The sequence below is a fragment of the Sycon ciliatum genome, chromosome 9 (genome assembly GCF_964019385.1).
Source record: "Sycon ciliatum chromosome 9, ocSycCili1.1, whole genome shotgun sequence".
In the NCBI taxonomy this organism is placed as follows: domain Eukaryota; kingdom Metazoa; phylum Porifera; class Calcarea; order Leucosolenida; family Sycettidae; genus Sycon; species Sycon ciliatum.
In genome coordinates, this window is record NC_088651.1 from 21,423,866 (window position 1) to 21,443,773 (window position 19,908).

Genomic DNA, 19,908 nt, shown 5'->3' on the forward strand with positions numbered 1-19,908 from the left:
TCTAGTATGCCTGTATGGTTTATATGATACGTTGACATGCTGTTGTGCTGGGGAGAGGGGGGGGGGGGGGGTGTAGTGCTATGTACCCCCTTCCTGGGACAACTGCCACGTGTGACCCAGATATGACCTCCCCCTGGGGTGGTTTGCCCCCATTATGGATGATGGACATCGAATATGACCCTTGTCCAACTTCACGTATTATTCCAGCATGAGTGGCGTGTTTCCCGTGTTGTTATGACCTCATCATACTAGATTTGTTTTCTGTGTCTTTTCGTTCTCTAGAAACTTGGTGTGCTTGCACTTCTGGATGAGGAGAGTCGCTTCCCGAAAGGCACGGATGAGTCGTTCCTCCAGAAAGTTCACAACGCGCATGGGGTAAGCCAGGGAGCATGTGTGCTGTGCGAGCGTGTGTCGCAACCTCTGTCGCCTCCTGTAGTGGGGTAGTCAATTCCAGGCCTCGGCCTTCTTTCTTTTCGTCCTTTGAAAGGGGTGCATGTATTTCCAAATTGTCAATGCCTAATCCACTGTCCAATTTAACTTCTGTTTTCACCCGTATTCAACTTTCGTCACCCTCGATCCTAGGAGTGAAGAAAACATTTGGATTGGACTCCCCGCATCATCTCGATGGGCATTCTGTTCACTGCTGGTATTGGGTGCTCCAGCATTTCAACCAAGAACATCAACCTATTGGACATAGTCTGTACCTATTCGGTACATATGCGTAGCAAGGATTGACTGTATGCTGTGAACTGGATAGGGGAGGGGGCTTTGGATGATGTGATCAAGTAATTTGTCGACTGGAGCGAGAGAGAGAGAGAGAATGCGTTTCGTCAGTGCGATAGCTAAAGGGCTGTCTTGTGGTGTCGTCTTTGTGTGGTGCTGCTGTGCAGAAAAACCACTTCTACATCAAACCGCAGGTGAAGAACACCAAGTTTGGAATCAACCACTATGCTGGCGATGTAAGTCATGCATTGTGTGGTAATGCTTCTGATGCTGCTGCTGCTGCTGCTGCTGCCGCCCATTGATACTGTACCTTCCTGAAATTCTGTTCTCCCCTTGAAAGACATGATGGTCCATTACGCACATATTGCGTAGTTGCTGCTGATACATGACGCTGGATAATAGACCCATTGCGCATTGCCAGTATGGAATGCATGACTAATGCTTGTGAGTACGCTGGGATCAGCAATGCACTGTTCAACACCTCAGACGACCATGCCCAGGTGGCTGTGAAGGGTGTTTGTGGTACAAATTATGTCATTGCGCAATGGGACCATATACACTGTCACAATCCGCTGACAATACTGCTGGGGCAGCATCAGAAGTGCACGCAGAAATACATGCCCACGCCTGAGGAGGTGGCATTTTTCTGTATTGCAGGTTGTGATCCGGCCACGAACTAAGGAAGTCTATGCTGTGTTGTGTTGTTTTTGCTTTCTTCTATTCTGTTGGCAGGTCATGTACGACACGCGGGGTATTCTTGAAAAGAACAGGTTAGTTGAACTTGAGCGTTATGACACTCGATTTTGTCCTGGTTTTCTTTTTGTTCTTCTTGCTGCTTCTTTCTGTCTTGTTTGGGCACTACGAGTACCCAGTTTCGATACAATGTTTGAACTGTTTAACAATGTTTCTTTCTTTTTCACTTCGGTTCATTGAGAAATCATCAATGCAGGTGATACTAGTAGTTAAATTTCCTCATGAAGTTGTTTTGTGTATCTGCTCCCCACCCTATCAGGGACACCTTCCGAGAGGACGTTCTTATGCTTCTCAAGGACAGCAAGTAGGTTCTTCGTTGCTTTCTATATTATTATGTCCCTGGACATGTCGAAGCATTTTCAACTCCCTAAACTGACGAGTATTAGTGAACAATGTTGCCCTATTTTTGATTCTGAGCCAGTGGCAGTAGAGATGAAAACTCTCCAGCCAGCCAAGCAATGTCAATGGCAATTTCCACCAGACGTCTATTTCTGTCAGTGAACACGTGGACACGTGGTTGTGATCGGGCTGGTGGTATCCATGTGAGCAGGACACGCGGCCAAACGCCAGTCGCTCCCTGATCCGGGCCGAACCTACATGGTTTGAACACCTACACACTTGCACACCTGCCCATCGCTGAAACGACGATAGCGAACAAGCTATGTCAGACACAGTAACTTGTGTTCGGGGTACACCATTCAACAGCTTGCAACGCTTATGAACTTGACCGCCACAAATTCTGACCTTGTCTACACTGGACCTACAATGTCTTGTTGCTGCTTGGCGTTGTGTCTAATTGCTGCGTGTCTGCAGGAAAGATTTCATCTATGACTTGTTTGAGCACATGACACCAGCCAGCGAGCAGCGAGGCAAGGCCTCCAAGAAGACCAAGACCGTCAGCGGCCAGTTCAAGGTCAGTCGGTGGACCGATCACACAGACCTGCATGTATACGCACGCAGTTCACCCTTGACCCTCCTTCGCTTTCTTGTTATTGGGCAACCTGCCCGTTAGAATCTGCGAAGTAAAATAAACAATAACCCTAGTTGACCCTTCTTGTCGGCAACAGCGGCACTGCAAAATCCGTGTGTTTCGAATACGGTCTCCTTCCAATATTATCTAACTAGAATGTCCGCTTTGTTCCAAAGGTTTGAGACGACGATAGGTCAATCAGGTTCAGCCCCATTTTCTCTGTGCTGCGCTGATGAGTCCACAAAGACGAAACAGTTCTGTCCGCAGATTGAGTATTAATATGACATATCCTGCTGATAATTATGGTTTTGAAACTAAACATTGTGTCTCCAGCTGTCGGTTGGTCTGTCAACTAGCGGTCAACACACGCATAGCATCACATGCTCTATCTAGCCGAGTCTTCAATAGAGAGAGCTGCGTGTGAAGCCTTCTAACCTATATGCTGTCGGGCAATTTGTGTATTCGAAGGATCAGACGTCTTGGTCTGGGTTTCGAGACTCTAATTGAAGGCGTTTCACGTTAGGGATTGCACCCGTAAGAAGACCTTAGGGTCTGTTGGGAATGCCCAAGTAAAATAATAAAATACAATACAAAAATATACAAATTGCAATAGCTTAGGTCAAGAAACGGCTCGAAAGGTGCATAGGCTGATTTGGACGGCACGATAGATCAGTAAATGGGTGCTTGATGTGAATGCTCTGTGCATGGTTATGCTCCAGGAATCCCTCCTGTCTCTGATGACACGTCTTGGCCAGTCGAATCCTTACTTTGTACGCTGCATCAAGCCCAATGTCAAGAAGGTGAGTTTCCTTTTTGAAACAGAAGACGCGCTGCGTGTCTGGGTGCATGGTATTGGTAAAAAATGGAACTTGCCCAGTGCATACTCTGATCAGATGCACATCAGAAGAAGAAATCACCTAGCTTAGTGCGTACTCTGATGTAAAAAGGACACATACGGTGGATAAACGGACGTTTGTGGAGTATGGCCATGGCCCAAGGCGTGGGTCTATTCCTCCGGACGGATGCATTCCCTGCTAAGAAACTCATGTTCCCCACAGGAGACTGTTCTATCAGAGTTGTACTGAAGATGTATCGAGATGTGTGCACTACACAGTTGGAACCGGTTGAAACCAGCGCTTGGATAGTAACTCGTATTCTCGGCTCTAGGTCCGAACATTCCTGTATTTCCCAACTATTGTGTGTGTGTGTGTGTGTGTGTGTGTGTGTGTGTGTATTCTGGCTGTTGTTGCTTTGGTGCGCACACAGCTTGCTGGTGAGTTCAGTCCTGAGACGGTGCTGAATCAGCTGCGGTACTCGGGCATGATGGAGACTGTCAAGATTAGACGGGCTGGCTATCCGGTGCGACGGCCGTTCGCCGACTTCATCTACAGGTAAGACTTTGAAGTGTGTAATCTCTGCATTGATTCTGTTTTGCCCTCCTCTCCCCTTGCCTGTGTTGGTAACTGTAATGGTGTTGATGCCTCTGTTGACAACGATATTGTTGTTCTATTTGTTTACTGAACCCTGGCAATGAACAGTAAATTCGAATTCAACTCGGTTGAGGTGTTAGCTTGCTCGTTTTAATTGTATTTCATTTTCGTCACGCGTTTTATAACTGTCGTCGCTTCAGCTTATGTGAAAGGTATACATGCTGTGTATATCTACATTGCATTGATGCCAAAGGAGAAGTTTCTAATAATAATAACAACAATTTGTGTACTGTGTGTGCACAGGTATCGCGTGTTGGCACGTGGTCTTCCAGCCGGTGTGGAGGCCAAGTCTGGCTGTGTGAAGGTTATGGAGACCTATGACAGTCAGCGGAAAGACTGGCAGATGGGACAAACAAAGGTCAGGACAGCGTAGAAGGGCTAAGAGTGAATACTATAATTATACTGTAAAAGCCATTATATATATAACGAAGTGCTAACTCTAACGAGTTAACGAGGAGAAATCTGTCGTTAAAATAGAAATTGTATACAGAAATTGACACATATACTGTCCTATTGAGCGTTGAGAATGAGTGAGAATCGTTCTGTTTGGTACACGTAAACTAGTCAATTTTGGGAAATCGTTATATATGCGCCTCGTTAGAATAATGGCTTTTACAGTAAGAAGAAATAATCGTCTGGAATTTTAATTTCGTCTTTTTCGTCCAAGGAGCTTTTGGACTAAATTAATTGACGGACTAATGTCGGTTTGTCCAGCTTTTCAATACACTCCTATGATCCATGAACGAAATATACAACAGGACGAACTCCCTATCTTTGGGGTTGGGCGAAATTATTAACCGACGAAATTTTCTGCTTGTACAGAATGTCATTGTAGTGAAGCGGTCCGTAGCGTGTCCGATGTCGTTCACATGCATCAAAGGAGGCGAAACCACTTGTTTGTGGTGCGACGTTATATAAACTGAAACAACAACAACAACAACGATGTCCCTGACTTTCTCCACCTTCTATCAGCCTGCTGGAGTCTCGACAAAGATGGCTTATCTAGATGTAGTACTTTCTGCACAGTGAAGGGAAATTACTAACCGTGAACGTGTTCTTTGTGTGTGAATGGTGGTGCATCATTCTGCAGGTATTCATGCGTGAAACAGTGGAGGTTATCCTGGAGAAGGCCCGCGTCAAGGAGCTAGGCGTTGTGGCGCGGAAAATCCAGTCGCGAGTTCTCGGATGGCTGCAAAGGTAATATTAAATTAATAGGCGTATGAAGGTAGTTGTGCTTGGAAGGCTCGGAATGTCGCTAGACCTGGTTAACCCCTTTAGCGCGAGCGTCGTACTAGTACGACGCACATGAGTTGCATGCCCCGCGGCCGTCGTACTAGTACGACGCGCGCTGTACACTGTACAGTGAACCTGCATCTCATAGTCGTGGGGTCCGTGTTGAGTCCATAGTGACTTGTTCAAACTATCGTAACTCACTCAATACGATTCTCACAATCGAAACATGTATCTGCAAGAGAAAACTCTCAGCTGGCGATAGAAACAATCGCCGAAGCGATGCGACTACCGGTTGTTGAGATATGCGACTCGACACGGCAAATTTCAACTCGATTTTTTGCGCAGTCTGCAGAACGCGTATTTTCCATCATGGATCATTTGTGCGCTACCTGCTGCCATGGAAACAAGATTCAAATGATGGTAGTGGATCCCGTGAGTCCTCACAAAAAATTTGAGCTCGATACCAGCAAGGAGACCGAAATGGCAGCTGAATATTTGAGCTTGGTTAGTCTTGGCCGTGCTCAAGTCTGTCGAGCGCGTGGATGAAGTTTGCCAGACTGTAGCACGGGGTTTTGGTTTCGCTCCGAGCTAGGTTTGACACCAGTTTGTCACACGTCTCAAGACCTTTCCAGGAAGCTCAAGATCGTGGAATTCGTCCAAGGGAAGGTAAAGTTATCGATCCTTGAGCAGCTAGTACTTTCATGGGAAAATGCGACTTTTACAGGTGTTGTTGTGGGGCGCGCTCAGGTAGCGTCGTGCTAAAGAGGTTAATGAACATGCTCATACATGAAGAGGCTTTGCCAGTGATACAGTTTAGAGCTCCTGGTAGGGTGATCCTACCTGGCTCAGCAGAGTCTGCTGTAACATCTTCCCGAATACAGATGACCTTTGTAGTGTGAACAAATAATTTTCCGAAGTGCAACTCTGGTAAATGGAGAATATTATTATTATAAAGAGCTGCAGCTACTGCCTAGGCCAGTCAGGTTAGTGTTATTGCTATGGATGTCAACATCTCTGTATAACAACCTCTACGCAAGCTGTGAAATGATTATTGTCAGCTCCGTATAAATTCTGACTGTGTGACTGTATCTCCTGCTTCCTGCAGACGCCGCTTCCTGAGAATAAAGGCCAAGGTCGTAGTGCTGCAGAAGTTCTTCAAGGTGAGCCTTCCCTAGACCAGGCGCTGTCTTCCTAGGGCTGTCATAGCTTGGTAGCGACCCAGGGCATACACAGTGTGTGGTCTTAAATAATATACACTGGAAGTAGGTGCTTTACATGCTATTCATTTTTTTAATAATTTTTTTGATCTTTGAATTACACCTCTTGGCTTGTGGGAATAGCAGCCTTTGGAAGCGTTTAAAACTAGTTCTTGACCCACGGTAAACTGTTGCTCAAATTCAATCTAGCGTGTACAAGCAGGTTACAAAAATATCGTAAATCGAGTCGTTCCCTAGACCGGTCTCGTTGTTCATCTTACGAAACACGTGTGCATCATATAAATTGCTATCTTCAAAAGTCTGGATGGACGATAGTGATAGTGTAGTCCAGTTGTGTCACTACCTAGGCAGCAAGCAGCTGCAGTGGTAAAATTACTTTTGTGTCAATGAAAAAATTGAAGGTGTATCCACTCTTTTTTCTTCGGATTCTTGTGGTTGTGGACCTGTCTTAGGCCATCGTATATCGCCGGCGATTCCTTCGCCTTCGCAAGGCAGCCATCGTTATGCAGAAGGTGAGATAAGTCACATGTATGTCGTGTATTTTTACGTGCGTGTGTGCGTGCGTGCGTGGGTGGGTGGGGTGCGTGCTTGCGTGCGTGCGTGCATGCGTAGCATCTGTGAAAAGAACCAGAAGCCGTTCAGCCACTGGGTGCCAGTTTGCATATTTCCTTTGAGTCAGCTGGTGGTGAGCTGATCTACTCACCTCCCACCGCTTTAGGAGCTGCATCTGCGCCTTGATCCTTGAAGGGTGGTGGCGTTCCTACGGATGAGGAAAACTCGACCTCTATATAGATAAACCGAGTCTCACGCGAACCGTGAAAAAAAATTGAGTCAGACTATGCACTGAACTATACTTGTACGTGTAGGTGCTATGGTCGCAAGTGTCTGAGCATGGTCTGAGCATGGTCTGAGCATGGTCTGAGCATGGTCTGAGTATGGTCTGTATCTCCGTTTGTGGCTCACAGTACGAGCGATCCCGCGTGGCTCGCAAGATCTTGGCTCAGCTGAAGGAGGAGAAGCGAATCGAGGAGGAAAGATTACGCGAAGAAGAGCATCGCAAGGAAGAGGAAAGGCAACGGTTAGTTCGGTTCGGGGTTTTTGGTATTCAAATCGAAGCAAATGGCCGATGCTTGTGGAAAAATGTGCTGCGCTTGCGTAGTTGTTCTTACTGCGATACGTTCAAACAATATTGAGATGCCTTTTGTTGGCTCTTCTGCCTGGATTTCATTGACAGATGCGTTAAGCCCATGGATCCTTCCATGAGTGACATGCGAACTGTAACTATTATTAATAAATCAAAGGGTAACTAGCAGCATTCGACCCTGTACAGATTTTGTTATCGACCCCGACCACACCACGACTGCGCTCTCCAGCTTACACGTCTGTATGCCTGTGTGTTTTCACCGCAGTGAATTGGAACGCCTGGAGCTGGAACTGGCCAAGGAGGCTGAGCTTGAGGCAGAGAAGGTCAAGCTGGAACGCGATCTTGCCGAGATGAAGGCCAGAGTGAGTTCCCCCCAGGACATACGAGAGAATCAGCAACTTTCAATGTTATCTACATTGCGTTGTAGCGTGAGAAGAGTCATACGACTCGACGAAACAGTTATTGTACCATTACAGCTGCTATGTGTGTTGGTGTTGTTCCTGTGTGATCGAAAATACTAACGCTTATAACACTAGACCATAGTCGACTCAACATGTGATTGAGTGTTTGAGTGCATGCCTGCATGTCTGGATTAGTCCAGATTAAACAGAGTAGGTCATTGGGAAAGATGATGTGGATAAGGGGAATTCCCTCATGGAGCAAGAACCCTGTGCTCTTAAAGTTGAACCCCTGTTGTGTGGCCCGACACAGCCGCGCAAGTACCATTACACAGCCGTGTGAGTAAAGTTTATTTCTACCCTGACTGTCATCGTGCAGGTGGCCGCAGAGCGAGAGATGAAGCAGGAGGAGGAGAGGCGACAGCGCGAGAACGAAGATCGCAAGCACAAGGAGGCATTGCAGCGTGCCCTGGAGCTCGACAAGATCTTCAAGGAAGCTGAAGAAGCGGCTCGCATTGTAAGTTGCTTTCAGTGAGAAAAGTCTATTTTCAATCTGACACTGTCCCGCATGATCTTACTACAGTTAAAACCTGGCAAGGCGACCACTCGGATAAGGCGACCACCTGTCCAAGAAGACCACTGAAACCAGGATCAAGGGATGCTATTTCCAGTCAAGTGACCCTGGATAAGGAGACCACCTGGTAGCAGAGACCACATTTTGAAGGTCCCTTGAGCGGTCGTCTTAGACAGGTTTCACTGTATAAAGAATTACTGTTTCCTGGGAGACAAGAATGAAGTGAAATGTCTCCTTTATCTGAGTATTTAGAACTGAGTCTATAGAGACTATAGAAACCGCCCTGCGACGTTTAACCCTCTCAGTGCCATAGGCGACTAAAGTCGCCCAAAATGAGTATGTGTGTACAAATAAATTCGTATCTCCACTTCTACACACAGGAGAGTTACAAACGACCACTCTGTGCACATGTCAGGCAGTTTCTTGGGATCGGGAGAGCTTGATTTGACTGAATTTGACTGACACTGCACAAGAGGTAAATAATTCTTGTTCTTGCTGTGAACTGAAAGAAGACGACTAATGCGCAAGGCGCTTGCGCAGAGAGAAAAGAGGCAGGAAAAACATGGAGGACGTAGCTAAGAGGTGAGTGAGTCAGTAGAAATAATAAGCTCGCGGCCCATGTGTGGGAACGCGGAAACAAAACCGGGGTAGAGAACACAAACTATGACGTGTACTGCAAATAATCTCATGACGTTGAGCATCATGTCAACGTCGTGACACACTCTACGTGTTCAGGAAGACCTTGGCTATCGACTCATCACATCGTTTTGTGTCCGTGAGGATAGATATCGCCAGGGCGAAGCGCGCGCGCTCGGACAAACAATTGTCGCCCGTAGAAAACATGACGTATGCGCATCGCGGGTTTCTCTATTTCTTTCGCGGCAACCCATGCGTATTGGGTATCGAAACATCGAGATTTTCAGTGGCTTTCAGGCCAACTTTGTCCGAATTCCGTGCGTTGAAAGTTGCCTGCACTGCGATCGATCGCGCACGTGAGAAAGTGCAGATGCTACGAAAATGCAGAAAACGGACTTCGCTCAGGCGCCCTCGTGAGGCAGACTATTTTCGCTGCATTTTCTCTTCACAGCTGTCTGCCTGGCCATGATATCTTTCCAGAGAGCCATCGTTTGTAAAGATCCGTGGATATACAGCTGAGCTATGAAAAATTTGAGTTCAGCTCAACTCTTGGCACTGAAAGGGTTAATATCAAAATCAAGTTATGACGTTTCAAAGTCACGTGACTCAAAGTTACGTGAAGCGCAGAGCTCGTCACTTTTGTTTTAACAAGAGCTGTCCTCATGTCCTCTTGTCTTGGTATGTTAATTAGATGTTTGGTGAAGACAATAGTTGGTGAAGACAATAGGATTCCGAGCGATTGTCGAGTAGCTCAAGAGGCTCCACTTACTGGAATTGATCATGGCTACAACATGTGGAAGACGACGCAGCTCGATTCTGTGTGGAGTTCCTGATGCAATAACGACGGCACTTCGGACAACGAGAATTTTTGCGGATTCAGCGCTGGCACCTGTGAGTCGTCCGTGAGCAATTCCGACACCGATGCTGACAGCGACGGCAACGATACGCCTCCTAAGAAGAAGACGTACGGAGTCGCAGTGAGTTCGAGCGCTGCTAGTGTTGTGTCTAAGACGCCAAGCCCTGACACCTCGGACATTTCAAACGCAGAGAGTGACACCGACTACTCGGAATCGGATGACGAACCAGATGCCCCCGCACCTGAGCCGCTGCCTCCTTTAGCAGGTGAAGCGAGGCCTCCTGTCTTCAGACATCCGCGATGGAAATGAGAGAGGCTGTGGATGCAAGTCGAAGAATCATTGGAAAGTCATCCCAGAGCAGCAGCTCCAGGGCTACATGTTTGAAGTCTATAAACTCTGAAAAACGAAAAAAACCGCTTCAAGCAGTTTGTTCTGGGTGCACTTGTCGTCAGCTAAAAAGGACGAGCTACACTTGTCTTGTGCGACTGTGCCACACACCAAAAGGTCAACTTGTTACTTTAGTTAGAATGAGAGTATTATTGAGTTCCTGCTCTGAGGAGACGACGAGACAACTGACTGGTTCAGCAGCATGTACAACAAAGAGCTACAAGCGCAGCCGCATGTGCAACACACTGACTGGAAGCATGCGCAAGTCGAGGATTAGTGGTAGTGGTGGTGATCGATCTTATTATCTCCCTTATCATGTACGTGATTAGGAGTTGTGCCAAGAAGTGTTCATGGCAGCTCATGCTGTTGGAAGTCCTGTAAGGGAGCGCCTTCTGACAGCCCCGGTGCGGTGCACATGAAGATGGAATGCCACGGTGAAGAGGAGTAAGAGATGGCACGCTAACGACTGTGCACTTGATACTGGAAGTGTGAGAGCAAGGGGTGTTTAAAAAATATTAACCCTTTAACCGTCAGACCATACATTTGTGGGTCGAATTCGACCCATCATTTGAAATACTCGCACTGGAATGATTTTTCACCCACGATAGAAAATTTACTATCGATTCGGTTGCGAATTTTCCAGGCTTTCTGTTGCAGAAATCCGCGTTGAGCTACGATGTAGTGGAGCAGAGTTATCAAGCGCTGAGTACTGCACGCTTGTCACTTCCGCTGCGCTGGGCGCGCGGCTGACGTCGTCACGGGATTTCCCCGTTTCTTCACGCGCTCTGTGACTGCTGCTCGCGACCAACGTATTCCTCACGAAATGTTCGATCTCTCAAAAAAAAATTGAACACTCTACGATGAAGGAGACGGCCATGGCGGAGTTTTGAACTTGTCATTTGCATGCCTGGCGTTGAGACGACGTCGCTGCGTTCCAGCGCTGGTTGTGTGACTGCTGAGGCAAAGAATGTGGTATCATCGTGCTGGTCTCGTCCAGAGCTTTCCAACGAGCCCAAGATTATAAAAATCGAGTGAGTACAACTAAAGTTATGACCTGGCAAAGTTGAAATTTCGTTCGGCGTTTCAATGGGTGAAATTTATATGACGGTTAAAGGGTTAAAATGTATTGAAATCAAAGGGAACGTCTGCAAAGAGGTGATAGTTACTGCCGGATACTGCAACGCAGCACGGATACAGTCATGCAAGTAGCCCCCTGGCATCTACCCCACGCGCTTACTCTCATCTTACTGTTGTGAACACTCGAGTCTGCTGAGAAGTCGAACGACCGCGGGACGCTGGCCTTGCAGCCATGAGGACTGGCCCTTTTTTTTACCGTGTGTATGTGAACTACAGTGCGTGTACGTAGGGTTAAGGCAGTATGGGCGCCGGCCCCAGTCATTTCAACGGATGTCAACCCTCCACAACACCACTTGTTTAGTATGGACTCGGATGGAGAGCCAAGGATAAATTTATTGAAAAGGAAAAGGATCAAGGAACTACAAGTTACGCTATGATGTCCACTAACACCACCAGTTACTAACATGTTAGTGCAGTGTTATCGCATGAGCTGATTGTTTAGTAGCTGGTGGTGTTAGTGGACATTATAGTGTAGCTTGTAGTTCCTTGATCCTTTTTTCCTTTTCTATACTTGTTTAGTGATCATGATTGTCAAGAACTCGCCCTTCTCTTGTATGTGAAACTATTGTACTCTTCTGAAGAAATGTGCTACCGTGGAGACCACCTGCATCGTAAGGTGTTTTCCCCGTCGTGATTCAGATTTGTACTTTTATTCCTGCAGGCTATGGAGGAGCGTCAGAAACGTGAGGAGGAAGAACGGTAAGGAGCGGGAAATCTCTTTTTCCCTCAACTTCTCGGGATTTATGGAGCCAGAGAATTTGAATTTCTCGCCATAGTGAACATGAAATGAAGTCCTGCTAAGAAACGTGAGGTTCCTTCGGCGGCCAAAGATAGGTTCGAAATGTGGGCATAATATGCTATACCAAGGTGGTGTGTATCTGGTTCATCATTTTGTTCTACACCCCTCCATCCTCTCCCCTGTAGTCTGCACTATCATGTAACCTTTCTTTTCTTTTTGTCTGATATTCTATGCGGTGATGGGTAGAGTGAAGCAGGCTGAACAACGCCGTCTCCAAGAGGAGGAGAATGCCAGAATTGAGGCTGAGGCTGAGGCAGCAGCCATCTATCAGATTGCAGAGCTGGACACCAAACTGCAGGTATGGAAACTCTTGCCGATCATGAACACGATGAACAGCAGTAACCGTGTCGGCGGTGCTTTTCTTCCGTTTGACATTGTGTGTGAGAATCGGCTGCATGTAGGAATGGGGTGGTAGAATTATAGACTAGAGTCATTGGATGGGGCTAACGGGGTCTTCGCCACTTGTGCCACTGGCTGTGAGACTTATCCCCTCACCCCAACCGCTAGGCGCTGCATCTGCCACTGGGCTTACCGGGTGTTAGCGGCCATCGTAAGTTCCCTTTGGGAACGGAGACGAAAATTTACACTACTTTTACCTCGACCTTGCGAATAACAACTCTCGATTGTAAATGAGAAAGGGGTCACTATTCTTGAGTTGTCATTATTGGTGAGGTTGAAAGTATGCAGTCATGGTCACTAGGTCTGACGATTGAGTCATTATCCGCAAATTGTTGTTATACCCGAGATTGTTATTGACAATGTTGGCAGTATTTGCTTCGTTTCTAGAGTCGGTACTCAATTTGCGATTCATTTGTTGAAAGTGTGTTCGGTTTTAGCAACAGTACACCACCTCCTTCTCCCCGTTCCCCCTCCTGTGCTGCAGGCTGAACTAGAAGACGAAGAAGACGAGGCCGAAGATCACGCAGAGGACCTGGAGAGCGGAGCGGCGTCTTCGCACCACGACGACGACGACGAAGAGGAGGATGAAGAAACGGCGCAGCACACGATGAAAGAAAGCGATGCCTACCATGAGGGATATATCAACATGAAGGGTGAGACTGCTGGCTGTATGATGTAGGGAAGTGTGCTTTTTCACGGGTGGTAGTTCCGCTCCAGGGTGATTAAGGTGAGAAGTGCGATTTCCGGTGCATCATGAAGGATATTAGACTGCCATCGTTGTTTCCGCGAGCTCATGCGCTTCCATGTTTGTGTGCGCATGCATGTTTGTGTGCGCATGCATGTTTGTGTGCGCATGCATGTTTGTGTGCGCATGCATGTTTGTGTGCGCATGCATGTTTGTGTGCGCATGCATGTTTGTGTGCGCATACATATCCCATCACCACCGCTGCCTTGCACTGTAGCCCTGTTCAGTCAATGTCTTGTTAGTCTGTTGTTTTTGTCAATTTCTCCTTTTTCTTGTTTTACGGATTGGGTGCGTGGTTTAAAGTTATAAAAAGAATAAAAAACGCGTGCGTGCATGCTCGTGTGAATGTGTGCATACGTTAAAACACTCATCCTGTGCTAACGTACACATGTGTTCCTGGTTTGTGTGACTTACACACCGCACTGTGTAACGTACACGTGTGTTCCTGGTTTGTCTGACTTACACACCGCACTGTGTAACGTACACGTGTGTTCCTGGTTTGTCTGACTTACACACCGCACTGTGTAACGTACACGTGTGTTTCTGGTTTGTATGACTTACACACCTCACTGTGCAGCCGGTCACAAGTGGAAGAAACGCTGGGGAGTTGTCAAGGAGGGGACGTTCTCCTACTTCCGTGGCAAGCAGGATGCTCTGAAGTCCGGCTGGTTGAACAAGAAGGGTGGCGGAACAGGAACGCTGTCAAGGTAGGCAGCACCATCACCCCCTATTGCACATTCTTTCCACCGTTTTACACTGCAGGAATAAAGCATCGTTTTTCCGGAGTATAACCAGCAATGTAAATACTCGAAATTCAACCAAAGAAAGGCGATGCGGCTTTTACGCCGATGATGAAATTTGTGATAAATATAAATAGAATAGATGTCTGTATTTCGTGGCAAAAATTGGGGGGGGGGGCACGTCTTATACTCCGGAAAATACGGTATACACATGTCGATTCAGTTTGCCCTATTGGCTGGGGATTTTCGAGGGGCTAGGCAAGTGGATCGCGAGAGTGCCTGGCTATTTGCCTGTCTGACATCTTGGACTACGTACTGCCCAATCAGACAGGCGGAACACAGGGATACACCAGCCTAGCACATGGTAAAACATACCTGTATCACAAAAATCTTTTTTGACCGAGCGTGTGGTTTTCGACTGTCCAGCGTCATGTAGTGTTTGGACTGTGCCTGATGAGTGTTGTACGAAAACTTGTTTGAATCGATATTGTTATCCGTATCCACATCAGGTTCAATGCCTCTCTCTATTGGAAGGGAGTTGATGTGAATCTTGTGCTGAGTGCTGAGCTGCGTTTCCCTCAATGGGACATTACCCAACACTGGCTCGACAAGTGTGTTTTGTATATGCATGTACATATGTGCAAAATGGCCGCCAGATGCCTTTGTGTACATATGTACAAAATGGCCGCCAGATGCCTTTGTGTACATATGTACGAAATGGCCGCCAGATGCCTTTGTGTCCATATGTACAAAATGGCCGCCAGATGCCTTTGTGTACATTATATACAAAATGGCTGCCAGATGCCTTTGTGTACATATGTACAAAATGGCCGCCAGATGCCTTTGTGTACATATGTACAAAATGGCCGCCAGATGCCTTTGTGTACATATGTACAAAATGGCCACCAGATGCCTTTGTGTCCATATGTACAAAATGGCCACCAGATGCCTTTGTGTCCATGTGTACAAAATGGCCGCCTTTGTGTACATATACAAAATGGCCGCCAGATGCCTTTGTGTCCATATGTACAAAATGGCTGCCAGATGGCTTAGTGTTCATTGGGTATGGCGTCCCCGCTCGGCATGTCGACCAATGACACGGTTGAGCGTGTTTTTGTGTGTATGAACCATGCGCACTTGATGTGCTTTCTTTCCAGGCGTAACTGGAAGCGGCGTTTCTTTGTCTTGCGTGAGACGACGCTGACGTACCATGAATCGCAGGAGGAGAGCTCCAAGCTGCTCGGCACGATTGAGCTCAAGGCGTGCAAGTAAGTGATGTTTTGGAAATGCCCCTCTGTTTTGGATACCTCCTAGATTAGCTTTTAGCCTTTGGAGAATCCTCAAGTAAATAATATCAAGGTTTGTGGCAGGTGCAGCAAAAGACATACAATACATTTATTTATTAGAAACTTCTCCGCGTTGGCATCAATGCAATGTAGATAAACACAGCATGTATAGATAAGCCGAAACGACAACAGCCGAAACGGAATATTGATAACGATTATAAAACATGAAGAAAATGCCCGCTCCATACGCCGGCAGGAAGCATAAGCTCCGACGAATGCAGCCGACGCTTTCTTTACTAATTACTGCTGATGTGGCATCGTCTTTAGGGTTCGTCCACAAATATCGAGATTTTGTTAGAGAAGATATTTGTTCGTTTGGGGGGGGGGGGGGAGGGTGTTTGGTCCCTGTTCGTCTCGTCCCTTTGGAAAAAACATCGATCTCTTACTTTGGGCAGGCACTGTGCAAACATGCAGTTGATGACCTACGCAAAGTGAAAGTCAACTCCAAGAATACAGCCATGGCAAGGTTGAGAGACTGTGGCAATGTAAACCCAGGTGTATGGTGAATTTGGAGTTCCTGTTGGTCATGTTTCGCAAGGAGATTACGATTCATAAAAAAATATCGATACCCTGCATAAACATGTGCATGTTCGTTTTGAGGGGGGAGGGAGGGGGTCCGGGGAGATATGAAAAAATATCGTCTTGTAAAAATATCGATATTTACGGGCGGCCCCTTAGATATAAAACGTGTGCAAAATAAAACGAAATGAACACGAGTGACCGGACAGCTCAACAGAGTGGAATTTGGGGTGATGACATAATTATTCAGAGGGTTATCCACCTCATTTTCAGAATCATGTGACAGTATGCCATGTTCAACATGTTCAAGAACTAGTTTTGCTAGTGCTGTCGACATCACTGGAAATGGTTGCGGTTCTACGCTTTGGGCCAGCTTACCTTTGAGATATCGCACCCGTTGCGAAAATAGCAAGCGTCTCCTGATTGCAAGGGGTTTCCCCGTTTGCAGCAGACCCGGTGTACTGTAAGCTGCCACATGTTGGTTGAACAGGTCAACTAAACAGCTCCTGACCTTTTCCGAACACTCCACGTGCAATGAGTGCAGACACTTCAGCAACTTGCCATGCTTCCTACTCCTTCTACATGACCCACACTCTGCTCTGGCCATTGCTGATCAACACAGCTGCACACACACAATACCCGGACTTCAATCTGACCAGTAGACACGCCGACACAGAACAGAAGAAACTCAAAGACAAACTCTCTATGTATGCCAGTGTGGCCCTACACCGGATTCATTTGGATGAGGTGTAGAGATCGTCTCTAAACACCACATGACGTTTATGCAGCCAACCAGCAACAGTATGCAGTAGTGCAGTGTTGTGTGCAAAACAAAACTTTGTCTACCTGTCCAATGTAAACTTCCAAATTGAACAATCTCGCATTTGATGCATCGCATGCAGCAAATGCCTTGAAGCCCCATTTTGTTGGCTTTGCAGGTGGGGTTTGAGTGAACTTTGCATGACCCCTACCTTTCGCCAACCTTTCACCGATGGCGATACGCTGTCCTGGTTCATACAGGGCCAGGCAATTACTTGTAGTAAAGCGTACCTTCGCGACTCCTTGAGCGGCTTGGGTACAGGCCCAGGCAATGGTCCTGAACGTAACCGTGCAACTCTCTGGTCTTGCCGTGGGCGATTTGAACGTATGAAGCCATGTGAGAGCTCCGTGATCGGTGCGTAGAGTGAACGGTGCATGGAGAAGATAGTGTCGGAAGTGCTCAGTGGCCCAAACGATACCAAGCATCTCCAAGCGAGTGGTGCTGTAGTTACGTTCGGCCTTGTTAGTAGCGCGACTGGCGAAGGCAATGGGACGGTCACCACCCGTACTGTCAAGTTGACAGAGGTGTCTTCAGTTCGGCGGTCCACCACTTTCAAGAAGCACGCCAGGGTCCCACATTGCACACATGTTGACACCATGAACCTCGCATAGTTTTCTTCGAACAATGGTTGCTTCTTCATACCTTATCAGCCGCCTTGGTTGTTCTTGATGTTATGGGTATTGGTCATCATCGTCGGGTGCTTGTATGACCTCATACTGTCTGTATGCTGGTGTATGCGCTGCACATACACTAGCACATGCTGGACATACACCAGCAGCGCAACTGTACACAGACAACCGAAGGAGGAGCACACAAACTGAAGGGTAGCTGCTGTGTTGTGGCGACTCGTTCATGTGCTGTTGAAACCCAGCGATGCACGGCTCCAAGATTCAAGCTAAAGCCAACTGTACACTGCATTACACTGGTGGCAGCGGTGGGATTCGAACCCACGCCTCCGGAGAGACTGGAGCCTCAATCCAAAGTGTAATGCGTCACCGAGTGGTCTAGGAGGCACACACAAGAAAACTGACGGACAAATAGGTGAATTCCTCGCCATTACTATACTTAAACGTTTTCGTAGTAAATGTTGTTACACGCACTACACCGTCTTCGTCCAGTTCCTTTCTCATCACCACCACCTCCTCATAGACTTGCAGATGGTGTTGCTGCTGTAGTGGTGGTGGTGGTGGTTGTGGTGGTGGTTCTTGTTGGTCATCATCAACGTCATCATCGCTGTCGCTTATGATGATAATTTCTGGCCAATCGTCCTCGTAATCGCTTTCGATGGCACTGTCATCGGCCATCTTCTTCCGAAAAACTTACACAATATAGAGCAAGGAAAAGGTTTTATAGCCATCGATAAGAGTTCTGAGAAGTAACGCCTACTAACGGGTGTTGAGGAAGATACTAGGAAGACTCTTAGGACAAGACCAATGGAAGAACTAGCTATTGGTGTAATGTGAGTAAAACGGGAGAATTGTAATGTACAAAGTACGAGCTAGTGTACAATACACTGGTGGCAGCGGTGCGTGATTCAGTGAACCCTGTACTGCTATAGATCTACACTGGTGGCGGCGATGGTACAGTAATCTTTAGCATTTGAACCCCCTTGTCTTGTCCAAATTTTGAATCTATTCGACCTCACCATGACTCAATCCGCTGCAGCTCCGTGCGACAAATCAAGATGAGAACCATGTTTCTTACCTTCATGCGCCTGGCCCTGCGCCTGGCTCTGCTTATTACTATTTCCTGCGCCTGGCCCTTCGCCTGGCCCTGCGCCTGGCCCTGTGCCTGGCCCTGCTTATTACTTTTAGCCTGCAGCTGCATAGTCAGTGTGGTAGTAGCGTGGATCAACCTTCTCTCCGCACGGCACACACTGGAGACTCCGATGGCGATTCCAAGCGACCCGCTATCTACATGTATACTACCGGTGGTGATGGCGAAGCTGATGAGGACGACGACAGGCAGGCTGCTGCACAAGACAACAAGGATATTTCCCCAGACCAGCAGCGTTTGATTTTCGCCGGCAAACAGTTGGAAGACGGCCGAACCCTGAGTGACTACAACATTTATTATAACATTCAGCAGGAGTCAACTCTTCACTTGATACTTCGTCTCCGTGGTGGAATGCAGATTTTCGTCAACACGCTTCCTGGCTAGACCATCACTCTTGACGTCGCGCCAAGCGATGCTATCGACAATGTGAAGACCAAGATTCAAGACCGGTGATTTGTCTGACGCCGAGCTAGCCGCTCTGAGTGCCCAGCTCAACCAAGATGAAGATAAAACCTGGCTCGCCCTCCGCCGTAGCTCCAGCCGCCATGGTTCCTAACGCTGATTCCAGGTATGGCATTTTCTTTCCTGTCTTCCTTCAATCTCCCTGTTCTCTTCAGTCTTCCTTTACGCGAGTGTGTGAATACAGTTTAGTTCGGTAGGCGTCCGACCATGGTGAGCCACGGCCTACCAAGCTAACCTGGGACAATGTGTGTTAGAGTGCCCTTTGTCCAGTTCAGTTTGGAACTGTGAAATATTTTTATGGCTCAACGCCATGGTGGTACAGCAAGTGTGCTGCGAGTCCTATTTGGAGGACAATTGTGTTTCCTTTGGCCCCGTGAGATCGTGTGAACCTGGAGTGCTGCTATTTTATGATTTTGTTATCAGTTCATTTCTTCTGTCTACTCTCAAAGGTTATCATTTCCGATAGTATTTGCCATATTCCGGTTGACGCTTTACCAGTCATTCGCTATGATGTTCTCACCGCCTCCTATGATATCCTTCCGTTCAAGCCCCTGCTCACCAATACCAGCTCCGAAACAGGAACAACATTCGACCTCCCAATAACTTCTGACCTATTCAGAACTGCGGCTTACCATTGCATTGTTGTGTTCATTTTGTGCTATCCAATCACGAGGGCGTGATTATCTGTAGGAAGGGAGGGTGTAGTATCCCTACCTTGCTGGTAGACAATGTACTATCCTGCATGTACGTAAAGTCTATGTAGCACTCTGACACGTCATGTAC

General features: G+C 47.3%; 1 protein-coding gene across 1 annotated transcript in view; it reads left to right on the top strand.

Moving 5' to 3' along the window:
- The window catches only part of LOC135824187 (unconventional myosin-X-like), a 71,608-nt gene that overhangs the window by 19,146 nt on the left and 32,554 nt on the right, over positions 1-19,908 (top strand). The window contains exons 14-32 of the mRNA XM_065336921.1: positions 283-375; positions 891-959; positions 1,456-1,493; positions 1,736-1,780; positions 2,290-2,389; positions 3,166-3,246; positions 3,713-3,837; positions 4,180-4,294; positions 5,027-5,133; positions 6,275-6,329; positions 6,839-6,898; positions 7,352-7,464; positions 7,796-7,892; positions 8,308-8,445; positions 12,181-12,218; positions 12,505-12,616; positions 13,202-13,370; positions 14,040-14,169; positions 15,360-15,470. Coding sequence (XP_065192993.1) covers positions 283-375; positions 891-959; positions 1,456-1,493; positions 1,736-1,780; positions 2,290-2,389; positions 3,166-3,246; positions 3,713-3,837; positions 4,180-4,294; positions 5,027-5,133; positions 6,275-6,329; positions 6,839-6,898; positions 7,352-7,464; positions 7,796-7,892; positions 8,308-8,445; positions 12,181-12,218; positions 12,505-12,616; positions 13,202-13,370; positions 14,040-14,169; positions 15,360-15,470 — 1,796 coding nt within the window. The remainder of the gene's footprint in view (positions 1-282; positions 376-890; positions 960-1,455; positions 1,494-1,735; positions 1,781-2,289; positions 2,390-3,165; positions 3,247-3,712; positions 3,838-4,179; positions 4,295-5,026; positions 5,134-6,274; positions 6,330-6,838; positions 6,899-7,351; positions 7,465-7,795; positions 7,893-8,307; positions 8,446-12,180; positions 12,219-12,504; positions 12,617-13,201; positions 13,371-14,039; positions 14,170-15,359; positions 15,471-19,908) is intronic.